Below are 12633 nucleotides of genomic sequence, written 5' to 3' on the forward strand. Positions count from 1 at the left end.
ATTACATTTAGAATGCATAAACAACAAGGTCCTACTGTATAGCACAGGGAATTATATCCAACCTCCTGGGATAACCTAACTGTCATCCCTTAACATCGCCCCTACACAGCTTGAAGGGGTGTCCCTGGTAGCTCAGCTGGTAAAGAATCCATCTGAGATGCAGGATACCCTGGTTTGATTCCTGGGTTGGGAAGATCGCTGAAGAAAGGATAGGCTACCCACTCGAGTATTCTTGGTCTTCCCTGGTGGCTCAGCTGGTAAAGAATACGCTTGCAATGCGGGAGACCTGGGTTCAATCCCTGGGTTGGGAAGATCCCCTGGAGAAAGGAAAGGCTACCCACCCCGGTATTCATGCCTCGAGAATTCCATGAACTGTAGAGTCCATGGGGTCACAAATAGTTGGACATGCCTGAGCAACTTTCATTTCATTTTCCTGGGATGAACCTGGGAAAAGAATTTTAAAAATAATGTATATATGTGTAAAGCTGATACAGCAGAGATTGGCACAACACTGTAAATCAACTATACTTAAGTCAAAAAAATTAAGCTCCACTGGATTACTGTCTAGCTCATCCCACTCATTTCTTTCATGGCACTCAGTATTACTACAATTTGTATTTATCTATTTGGTATCCATTTTCCACTTTAGAATAGAAGCTCCATGAAGGCAGGGAGCATGTCTATTAATCCACTGAGTATCTAATATGTATCAAATATTTGGCACTTACACATCAAATAAGTGGTGAATCTCAAAATCAATAAGAAGTTCCTGTTCAGGCTTCACAAGAGTTGTTAGCATCAGGAAACTATGTAGAATATCTTGATAATATTCCAAAGAAAAACCTTCTTATCCCAGACTCAAATCCCATAAACCATAAAGAAAAGTTTACATATGTTACTCCATGAAAATTTAAAAGTCCCATATGATAAAAGACACCATAAATACAGTTTTCAGAAAGTAAAAGAATGGGGGAAAAATTACAAAGAAAAGTTATAATCAAGGATTATTATCCACAATATGTAAAGAACTTACATGAATCAATAAGAAAAAGATAACTTCACAGAAAAATAAACATAGATGACATATACATCACAGAGAACTAAACAAAGGTAAACATAAGTGGCCAATAAGCATGTTTTTGAAAACTAAAAATAACGTCTCCAATAGTAGGAAAAGAGCTAAAAAAATTATAGTATATTCACATTACAGAATTTCATGAAGTCATGATTAGAAATCAGATGTATTTTTATTGAGTGAAAAAAGCAAGAACAATATGGATATGATCCCATAGATAAGAATACATACATACATATGCATATATGAAATGTACAGGAAAAAATCTGAAAGAATGCATCCCAAACTATTCTGTTTTCATGAAAAGCAGTAGGATTGGGCAGGGAGGTGTGGCTATGTGAAATGGGATTTTTACTTCTTACTCCATAGCTTTTCTAGTGTTGTCAATCTTTCACCATGAGCATACATTCATCTATCATGAGTGCAATTCTGAAAAAGATTTAAAAACAGCAGAAAATATATGGAAGCCACTTACAGAAGTCTTGATATTTCACATTAGTAATCACCAGAATCAAACAGAAAAGATGAGAAAACCTCTGAATCATACAGAAACAGATCTAGGTGACACCCTATGTCACCATACTTTGATTACTCTCTGTTTTCCTGGACCATGAGCTGTGATTTATCTAATCATCATCTCCCAGGCTCTAACATTAGGGCAGTTTCTTCAGGTGCAAGTAGATGCCCTTTGTGGGTTTGATGAAAACATGGGGAATGAAGACAAGAGGCTTGGTGGGCTCCACTGTCATCCTGTAGCGGAGCAGAATCAAGGCAACGACCACCTTCATCTCCAACATGGCAAAATTCTGCCCGATGCAGTTCCTGCCGACACCGAGAACAAGAGAGACCTGAAGAACTGATACTTCTTCTGACTCTTTAAGAAGATACTAGAAACACAAATCTGATGTTCACAATACACTTTCATGTGAAATTCCATACCAACTTTTGGACTTTGGACTTCCCGTGTTCCCTGTAAGAATGTGAGCTGGAAGGTTCAAGTTGACGCCCTTCGGAAACAAGGTGGCACTTGGAGCTGCTCACAGAATTGTTCCTCCCCCACCCCCCACCCGCCGTGAAGCTCTAATGTATCATAAAACATGATGACCATAGCTGGTAACACACTGTATTGTAGAACTGAAACTTGCTAAGAAAGAAGAACTTAAATGTCCTCTCACACACAAAAAAGGACAGGTATGTGAGGTGAAGAATATGTTAAGGAACTACATGGGAAGGAATTTTCTCACAGCGTATATCAAATCATCTTGATGCATATTTCAAGTGTCTTACAATTTAAGATTCTAATATAAAGATGAAATAAAAGATGAAATAATTGTTTTTCTGAAAAAGAATCATCTCATCTTTACTGGGAGCGAACCTGCATTGAACCCATGAGCAACAGCTTGCCTTGCTGTTTAGCCTTCTGAGCCATGGCTGTATAGGATGCCATAGCAAAGGGTGTTGTCCTTCGTGAAACTAATTGACCCTTTCAGTGGCTCAAACAGGCACTGAGATCTACCTCACGGTCAGATGAGAAGATAAGTTTCCATAGAAGAACTTACAGAGCTGGGGGGCTGAAGAGAGAAGGCTGTTCCCAAGTAAACATTTTTGTGTTTTTAAAAACTTCAAATAGTCCTCACCTTGGTCCAGTTGAGAATGGTAAGTAGGCATGGGAGTGTCTTTTATTATTTTCCTGGGAGAACCTCAAGGGGTCAAAGACCTGAAATGAGAGGGTAACCCCATGACCATCCCCAAAACACCATTAACACATTTCTGAAGCTACTGCTTAGCACTGATCAACAGAAATATCCATGCACCACATATGTAATTTCAAATGCTCTGGTATTCACATTTTTACAAGGGGTAATGAATTTTATAATATAATTTATTTCACAGAAAATATGATCATTCCAACATGAATTCATATACATAATTACTTCCAGAAAATATTTCCTATTTTTTGTACTACAGCTGCAAAATTTTACTTTCCCAGCACATCTCAGTTCTAACCAGCCACATTTCAAGTGCTCCACACCATATGTGGTTAATGGCTACCACCCTGGGCAGCACACCTCTAGACCTGCTGACCTTGTCTGGTGATTAGTCTGCTACCCAGACTAGGCAAGAGGAAAGCAGAAATACCATGGCCGGTGGTAGTATTTTCACTTTGAAGGCACTTAGAAGTCAAGCCAAGATGACCTATGTGATCAGTTGTCCAACTTTCCATTACACATAACAGGTTTGAAACTAGCAGCATATAAAAAAGGAAGTATCTGCACACGTTGTGTTTAGAGTTTCAAGAGACTCGGGTACGCTACAAACCTTCTTTTTGCCTCTTCAGATCCTTTCTCCTCCCTTTCCCACCTTGCTCTGGGCTCCAAACTGACCCACAGGGTTTCCTGTTGGGTTTGACCAATAAAAGGCATTGAAAGGAAACCTGGAGAGTGGGACAGTCATACCTGTGGGTTTTCCCAGACGGCAGGGTTGTGGTGGAGACCCCAGATACTGAGAAAAACGGTCATTCCTGAGAAAGGAAGGAAATAAGAGATTGCAGAAAAAGGAGCAAGTTGTGAGCTCCTTTCATACTGCTCTTCAGTAACACTTTCCTTTTTGAAGGGAAAGACTTAGTTCCTGGCAGAGTTCTGTGGGCTGTAGCTGATGCCAGCACTGAAGGACCCATAAAAAGATGGGGTTCGGTAGCACCTTAGTTTTCAAATCAATGATCTATTTAATACCTGATTCTATCTTAAGGCGCTCTTGGTATCATGTCAAAATGACAGCCTATGTTTATGTTTTCCGCTATCCTTAGAAATTGTTTCTATATCTATTCATGGACTATAAAGTATCCAGGCACAGCAGCTTAGGTACATTTAGGAACAGGATTGCACTTCCACTGTGCAGATCCAATGACAAGTTTCTGTTGGTGCAGGTCATACACAGAGGTAGGGAATTTTGGCAAATGTTCATGTAGTATGAAGATTTTAAAAAAGAAGAAACAAAAATAAACAAAATTTAAAAAACAAAAAAGGAAAAAAGATAGAGGTGAGATAATTTGAGGATTCTTTGGTTATCAGAAATAATTCTAGATCTGTAAAGTAATTCTAGATCTGTCAACAAAGGGACAGTAAGTGACAGGCTGTTGGTACTGATACAAGCAATCCTGTTGGCTTGTTCCTAAGGGCAAGAGTTAATTGAACAAGGAAGCGGAGTAAGTGGAGGGTGTCTCATGTGATCTCTCTGCCTCCCACCTGCCCTGCTCAGATACTTGTGTTGTTCTGAAGAGCACTGGGCTCCAGACGTGGAACCTCTGAGCAAGTTCTCGCTCTGCTCAATGCACTTCGGGATCCCCCAGTGGGTTTTTGGCTACACCAAAAGTATCTGAAAGTGCTCTGTAAATTGCAAAACACATATAACCGTCTGCTAAGAGCATGTTCCAAGGTGAAAAAGATGAGATAATCTATTTGAAGGCTCTATGTAAACTTTAAGTGCTGCATACTAGTAATACCATAGTATTACTAGGGTAATACTACCATGATGATGAAGGCAAAGACCTTCTTTGGTTCTTCTAGATAAAGATAAAAGTGTTCATCTCCGGTGAAGTGTTGCCTGGTCTCAAATGCAGCCAAGCCACAATCATCTTAGAAACAATGTGCCATAATGGAAGAAACCCTGAGTTGGGATTCTGGTGATATAGGTTCTGTTCATAGCTTTGCTTCAAATGACTATGTGCCCTTGGGAAACTCTCAGAAACCCATATCTGGTCAAGGCATTACCCACCGAGAACTTAACAGGTGCCCAACCCTAAGCCAGCTATCCTGAGGTTTGTCTTTTGACTCTTCCAAGAGTTGAGAATCCCTCTGGTCTTTTTCACTGTGGTCCCCAGGATTCAACGGTCTTTAGAAACTGCTTAGGAAAAGAATGCAAAGACCTGCAGGCAAAGAGCATCCATCTGGAAAGGTAATGGGCTTGCTGAGTACTCTGGAAATGGACACGGCTGGAGGTGCCAAGCGGAGTGACTCCTTAATGCACATTGTGGTGTATGACATCTCACTCAGTTGGTCCCTGTGAGTACAAGAGAGGGAACACAGGGAACTCAGACTCTATATTCGGTTTGTAAATACTGACATATTTTTCTATTCAACCTTTGCTCCTGGTCAAAGTTGTTTTACCTGTTGGTTTATGTAACAGAATGTTAAAAAGGAACACTTTCTGCCTCAGGATCAGCTGAGGTCCCAGAGGACAAGGACCATACAGGTGCCACAGATCCTCACTGTGAATGTGGAGAAAAGGGAGGGAACCTCCTACACTGTAGGTGGGAATGCAAACTGGCGTAGCCACTGTGGCAAACAGTATGGAGGTTCCTCAAAGAACTGAAAACAGAGCTACCATACGACCTTGCAATCTCACCCCTGGGTATATGTCTGAAGAAAACTCTTATTTGAAAAGATACATGCACCCCAGTGTTCATAGCAGCATTATTTACAAGAGCCAAGATATGGAAGCAATCTAAATATCCATCAATAGATGAATGGATAAAGAAGATGTGCGATATACGCACAATGGAATACTGCTCAGTCATAAAAAGAATGAAACAATGTCATTTGCAGCAACATGGATAAATCTAGAGATTATCGTGCTAAGTGAAGTAAGTCAGAAAGAGGAAGACAAATAGTATATGATATCACTTACATGTGAAATTTAAAATATGATATAAATGAACTTATTTGTAAAACAGAAACAGACTCACAGCCAAAGAAAACAAATTTATGATTGTGCGTGCTAAGTCGCTTCAGTCGTGTCCCATTCTTTGCAACCCTGTGGACTGTGACCCAACAGGCTCCTCTGTCCAAGGGATTCTCCAGGCAAGAACACTGGAGTGGGTTGCTATGCCCACCTCCAGGGCATCTTCCTGACACAGGGGTCAAACCCGCATCTCTTTACCTCTCCTGCACTGCCAGGTGGGTTCTTTACCACTAGCACCATCAAAGAAAACAAAGTTACAGTTACCACAGGGGTTAAGTGAGGGGAAGAATATTAAAAAGTACAATCACTTTGTTGTACACCAGAAACTAACACATTATAAATTAACTCTACTTGAAAAAAACCCAAATATCCTCATAATAAAGTGAATCACTAAACTACTGGTAAAGGATTTGCTGAGAAGATTTCTGAAAACATCTTGCAACACTTAGCTCATCATATAAATCAAGGAATGGCTAAGGAATGAAGAGAGGAGGCCTCCAAGTTTTGAGAGGGAAAAAAGATCCTTTCAAAGAACCGCTGGAATGCTAGAGTGCTGTGGAGAACGCTGGAGAGGGTGTTCCCTTCATATTTAGCAAAGAGGGGATTAAAGAAGTTCACAGTAGATGTTCTGACATGTGCTCCTTAGAGGCTGGGAAGAACAGAACTAATAGGAAAGGCCGGGACTCACAACAGACAGAGAGGCAGGGAAAGGAGCAGGGACAAAGCAAGAACCCTACAGTGAGTCCTATGGGCCAGTGAACCAGCAAGGAGAGCTTCTGAATCAGCTTGAAGGACACTCTAAGGACAAGAATTTCTTTGCCCCATGAATCATCATCATAAAGTCCCAATGAGAGAATCTCCAAAAACCTCACTGAGAGTAAAAGGAAGCACCAAGTTTAAAGGGCAAGATGGTAACAGTATCAGGTGCCTTCTCCTCATCCTTTCTCCCTCCTGGGACCATTTCTGGAAGGGTCGGTAAGCAGAGGCCAACCACAACACCCTCTTTATTTTCTTGGGCTCTAAAATCACTGCAAAGGGTGACTGCAGCCATGAAATTAAAAGACGCTTGCTCCTTGGAAGGAAAGTTATGACCAACCGAGACAGCATATTAAAAAGCAGAGACATTACTTTGCCAACAAAGGTCCGTCTAATCAAAGCTATGGTTTTTCCAGTAGTCATGTAGGGATGTGACAGTTGGACTATAAAGAAAGCTGAGGGCCAAAGAATTGACGCTTTTGAACTATGATGTTGGAGAAGACTCTTAAAAGTCCCTTGGACTGCAAGGAGATCCAACCAGTCCATCCTAATGGAAATCAGTATTGAATATTCATTGGAAGGACTCATGCTGAAGCTGAAACTCCAATACTCTGGCCACCTGATGCAAAGAACTGACTCATTGGAAAAGACCCTGATGCTGGGAAAGATGGAAGGCAGGTGGAGAAGGGGACGACAGAGGATGAGATGGTTGGATGGCATCACTGACTCAATGGACATGAGTTTCAGCAAGCTCCGGGAATTGGTGATGGACAGGGAGGCCTGGCATGCTGCAGTCCATGGGGTCACAAAGAGTCAGACACGACTGAGCGACTGAACTGAACTGAACTGACTGACAACTACTTCACCCACCTCTGGCTTCCAGACCCAGAGAAGTACTGAGCTGGATAGATGGAGATGCTCCAAGTGGATAACAATTTGAAGTTTTTATTATTACACTGGACCAGACAGCTTAATTATTGAAATGAGACTGCTCTTGTGATTTAAATGGATGGGAACACTGTGAGATTCACTCACAGTTTCACCCCAGTGATGAAAAGTACTTGCCCACACAAGTTTGAAGTATCAGTGGGAGTAAATTTTTTATTTGATCATAGATAGTCAGGTTGGTTCAGTAAAATGACAGTGTACATTTGGTCTTTTTTGCTTCAGGTGTTTTTACTTGTTTTTCAGATTATTTATTTTGAATGCAGGCTTTGGCCATTCGTTAATGTGAAATTTTAATTTTGAACTCTTTCCTCCTCGAGCTCAGAATAAGAAGAGGAATTCTGCTTAGCCTAGCACTTTTCATACTTAAGAAAAATAATGTCCATCTCAGCCCTGGTGCAAAAAGATGAGAGGCCTATTAACCCAATGCAGAAATAGGTTGACAAGGAGGCAAATGGAGATGTTGAACAACTTTCTAACTTTTTCAGAAATTTGCTCTTTGCAGTGTGGTTTTATTAGAATTATAAATTTTGGACTGTTCCGTACAAATTTCATTAAATGTAACAAAAGGCCATTTTTTATTCTCTATAATATGGTTGCAATTTCTCTCATTAAAATAAATGGTGGCAAACAGCTCTACTGGAGTTTGTTTTATCACCTGGAAAAGGTTTCCTTATAGTTTTCACATTTCACATAGGCCAACAAGAATAAGAAAGTCAATATTTCAGTTGTGTATATACATCTACCCTAATCGAGGTTAAAATATCTGATTTATACTGGGAAGTGATAAACACTGTTTTCAAATTCAGTGAATGAATAAAAATTTACTAGTCAATACTGCATCTTGTGCTATATAGATTAGACTTCTGACTTATGGTATGAAATGACTAGCATTTCATTATAAAAAGTGAGATCCCTGCTATACCTATATAAATTCATATTTTCCTTTACAAATGTTCTAATTGAGCTGACTTTTGCATTTGAAACATGGTGTTTTCCCTCTAGTCACTGGGTTGGGTTGTTAGCATCTCTTTCTTTGACAACAAAACAAATACAATGGCTGCATTTTCCTTGCAAACAGTATGTCTAAGGAGCAAATCTATAACCTGGGCTTCACTAACAGAAACATGTGCTCAAAGTCTAGTCAAATGGAGTCGAAGTTTTCCACCTGACTAACTCCTGCCCATCCTGTAAGAGGCAGCTTAAGTGTCAGATCTCCCAATAAGTTTTCCTTAGCCTCCCATGCCAGATTAGGTGCTGGTCTTCTAAATCTCTGTGGTCACTAATGTATATCTCTCTCCTTACCCTCACCATGTTATACTGCAATCAACTATATGGGGATCAGACTTCCCTGGTGGTGCTGTGGATAAGCATCTGCCTGCCAATTCAGAGGACACAGGTTTGATCCTTGGTTCAGGAAGATTCCATATGCCATGGACATGGAAGATTCCATAAGTCCATGTGCATCACCACGACTGAGCCAGCTCTCTAGAGCCTGTGAGCAGCAACTACCAAAGTCAGCACAGGTCAATGAAGAATAGCCCCTGCTAGCTTCTACAGAAAGTCCATGAATAGCAAAGAAGACCTAGCGTAACCAAAAATAAATAAATAAATTTTGTTAAAGTTAAAAGAAATATATATATGGGGACCAGTCTTCTGTACTAGAGTATGAGCTCATTGAAGGCAGAACCAACATCAAATCTGGCACCTTTTTATAGTGCCTCAGTACTTAAAGCTTCCCTGATAGCTCAGCTGGTAAAGAATCTGCCTGCAATGTGGGAAACCTGCGTTCGATCCCTGGGCTGGGAAGATCCCCTGGAGAAGAGAACAGCTACCCACTCCAGTATTCTGGCCTGAAGAATTCCATGGACTTCATAGTCCATGGGGTCGCAAAGAGTCGACCACGACTGAGTGACTTTCAGTTTCACTTTCAGCACTTAAATGGTACACACTGTACTTGAGTTTAGCAAATATGGACTGAGTATGTTTATTACTTTGTTCTAAGTCCAAAGTCCATCCTGAGAAGTGAACAAGGGGATGGGAGAGAACGTCTCAATGAGGCTTAGAAATACAGATTTCACTCAGGTCATTCAGAAGCACAGCCTCACTTGAGTCCTACCATCCAAGCTGTGGATGCAAATCTAGGGAGATCATATCCCCATTTCCAAAGCACCAGGGCCTGAGTGAAAGAAAGAAATAGGACCTTTTACACATATACTGACTAAAAAGACAATGAAATAGAAAACTTACGGATAAGTGAGTGCAAAAGATCAAGGGATAATTTTGGGCCCTCTAGAGAAAGAGAACAATAGTAGCCTGCCTCTTCTACTCATATATATATATATGTGTACGTATGTATGTATATCAAACACTATTATCACCAAGAGGAAAGAATAAAGCAAAATCCCAGGAGGAAAACAAGGAGGAAATGTTTATGGATGCAGATCTTACCAGGTAATGGAAGACCCATCCCCCAGGATGGATCTGATCTCCTCCCGGCATCTCTCCTGATGCTCAGGGTACAGAGCTAGGTGGTAGAGGAGCCAGGAAGTGCCTGCTGCCACAGAGTCACGCCCTGCCATCATGAATGTGTTCACTTCGGACCATAGGTCTGAATCTGTGAAGCTATCATTTTCAGCCTAGAAAGAATAGTAGAGATATTTTTATGCAGTGTCAGTTTACAGATGTTTGAAGCCCCAATCAAAACAATGGTTTTAGGGGGAAAAAATGGCTATCAAATAAGAGTTTTCATTTTTATTCAGTTTAACAAATATATACTTTGAGTCATGATTTGCCCAGAGCATAAAGGAGAACCAAAGACAGATAAGAAAAGCAGGCCCTGCAATGAGTTCCTGCAATCATTTTGTCAGATTTATCCAGACTTTTCAGTATCTCTTCCTCATTGTTTTATCAGCTTAGCCTGTGATTCACTTTCCCATGTTTCCCTGAGCTATCATGTATCTTTATGATAATCACCAAATCCTTCTGAATTTGTAAAAAATTTAGTCTTATCTGATTCCCTCTGGTGACAGAATTGTAGAATTCAGTTCTTAATCTCAAACTGTACAGCGCCAACCATCAATTCAAAAGTACTGTTAAATTTAGTTGATCAATTTTGCTTGTGTCTTCCCTCCTCCCACGCATCTAACTACCCACACAATCAACTAGATACATGAGTAGGCTCAGAATTGGAAAGACTTACCTGAGCAGAAAGGACAATATCCAGGAGGTCCCGGTACTTCCTCTTCTGAGGGTTAGCCTGATTATTCTCATCCTTGAGGGAATTCCTTCTCTCCTTGACTATCTTGTCTAGGGTAGAATAAATATTCCCCATTACCAAAGTGACAGAAAAGTCAATCAAAGTAAAATAAATCACAGAAGAAGCCATGATCCCCTGGATAGTTTCAAATCTTGCCTAATTTCCTGAAGTTAGAGTGAGTACACTACATTTACATAGACTTAATTTATGCAGGGGGGCTTCCTTGGTGGCTCAGATGGTAAAGAATCCACCTGCAATGCAGGAGACCCAGGTTCGATCCCTGGGTCAGGAAGATCCCCCTGGAGAAGGGAACGGCTACCCACTCCAGTATTCTTGCCTGGAGAATCTCATAGACAGAGGAGCCTGGTGGGCTACAGTCCATGGGGTCACAAAGAGTCGGACATGACTGAGTAACACTTAATTTATGCAGATGTGTATTTTCCCATCAGGTGACAACTTTTGTTCAAAGTTCCAAAGACAAACAGAACAGACGAAAATATACTTTATATAACTAAGTAGGCAATGTAATTAAAATAATTAAAAATGTAGGTGCAAGTAACCAATCATTCTTTTCTTTCTCAGTCTGATCTCTCATTTTCAAGGAAAAGTTATCACATGAAATGGAATGAAAAGAAAAAGACCAGCAAAGAAATGCCAACCTATATATGACTGAAGGGGCTGAAAGGAAAAAAGTATGGAACAGAATGTTTAAAATTATAATCCAAGAAAACTTTCTGGAAATAAGAGAAAAATTAAATCTACATATTAAAGGGCTCATACTATTCCTGGAAAAGTTGGAATAGAGTAACCAATTCCAATATATATTATATCTTAATAAAACTACTTGACATTAAAGGCAGAGAAAAGGAAATTCTCAGAGATTCTAGACAAAAATATCAACTGACTTTTAATGATGACGAATTAAGCTAGCATCATACTTCTCAAGAACAATAAAAAAAATCAAGGCAAGGTTAGAGTAATTAGGGAAAATCTCAAGGAAACAAAGTGTGAGGCAAAATTTTTATCCAGCAAAACTATCCTTCATGTATCAAGTCTACCAAAAAACCGTTATAAACTTATATGAACTCAGAAAATGCTTTGCTCATGAAGCCCATCTTGAGGAATCTATAGTGGATGAGTTTCATCCAACTAAGAAATTACTGGAAAAACTGTATTAAAATAACTGAGGTGGGCCTTTCAAAGATTTAATTCTAGATATCAGAATAAAATAAGGATAAAGATGTGGGCAGAAGAGTAACACATAAGCATTAAAAGTGAAAATAATGCTGCTAAAAATAGGAGGAGTAGGGAGGGAAAAAGGTTACTTAAAACTCAACATTCAAAAAACTAAGATCATAGCATCCAGTCCCATCACTTCATGGCAAAGAGATGGAGAAATAATGGAAACAGTGACAGACTTTATTTTCTTGAGCTCCAAAATCAATGAAGATGGTGACTGCAGCCATGAAACTGAAATACACTTGCTCCTTGGAAGAAAAGCTATGACAAACCTAGACAGCATGTTAAAAAGCAGAGACATTACTTTGCCAACAAAGGCCCATCTAGTCAAAGCTATGGTTTTTCCAGTAGTCATGTATGGATGTGAGAATTGGACCATAAAGAAGGCTGAGTGCCAAAGAATTGATGTTTTTGAACTGTGGTGTTGGAGAAGACTCTTGAGAGTCCCTTGGACTGCAAGGAGATTCAACCAACCCATCCTAAAGGAAATCAATCCTGAATATTCACTGGAAGGACTGATGCTGAACCTGAAGCTCCAATACTTTGGCCACCTGATGCGAAGAGCCAACTCATTAGAAAAGACCCTGATGTTGGGAAAGGGTGAAGACAAGAGGAGAAG

At 40.1% G+C, this 12633-nt stretch overlaps 1 protein-coding gene across 1 annotated transcript in view; it reads right to left on the reverse strand.

The window, feature by feature from the left end:
• Positions 1–1222: 1222 nt before the first annotated feature.
• The window catches only part of CYP4X1 (cytochrome P450 family 4 subfamily X member 1), a 32352-nt gene continuing 20941 nt past the window's right edge, over positions 1223–12633 (reverse strand). Inside the window, exons 6-11 of the mRNA XM_081492853.1 lie at positions 10719–10825; positions 9968–10155; positions 5001–5134; positions 3532–3596; positions 2713–2792; positions 1223–1897 (exon numbers count right to left, since the gene is read on the reverse strand). Of these exons, the coding sequence (XP_081348979.1) occupies positions 1729–1897; positions 2713–2792; positions 3532–3596; positions 5001–5134; positions 9968–10155; positions 10719–10825 (743 nt within the window). The 3' untranslated portion in view covers positions 1223–1728. The remainder of the gene's footprint in view (positions 1898–2712; positions 2793–3531; positions 3597–5000; positions 5135–9967; positions 10156–10718; positions 10826–12633) is intronic.

The sequence above is a fragment of the Giraffa tippelskirchi genome, chromosome 5 (genome assembly GCF_054371585.1).
Source record: "Giraffa tippelskirchi isolate mGirTip1 chromosome 5, T2T-mGirTip1v1.2.pri, whole genome shotgun sequence".
Taxonomy (NCBI): Eukaryota; Metazoa; Chordata; class Mammalia; order Artiodactyla; family Giraffidae; genus Giraffa; species Giraffa tippelskirchi.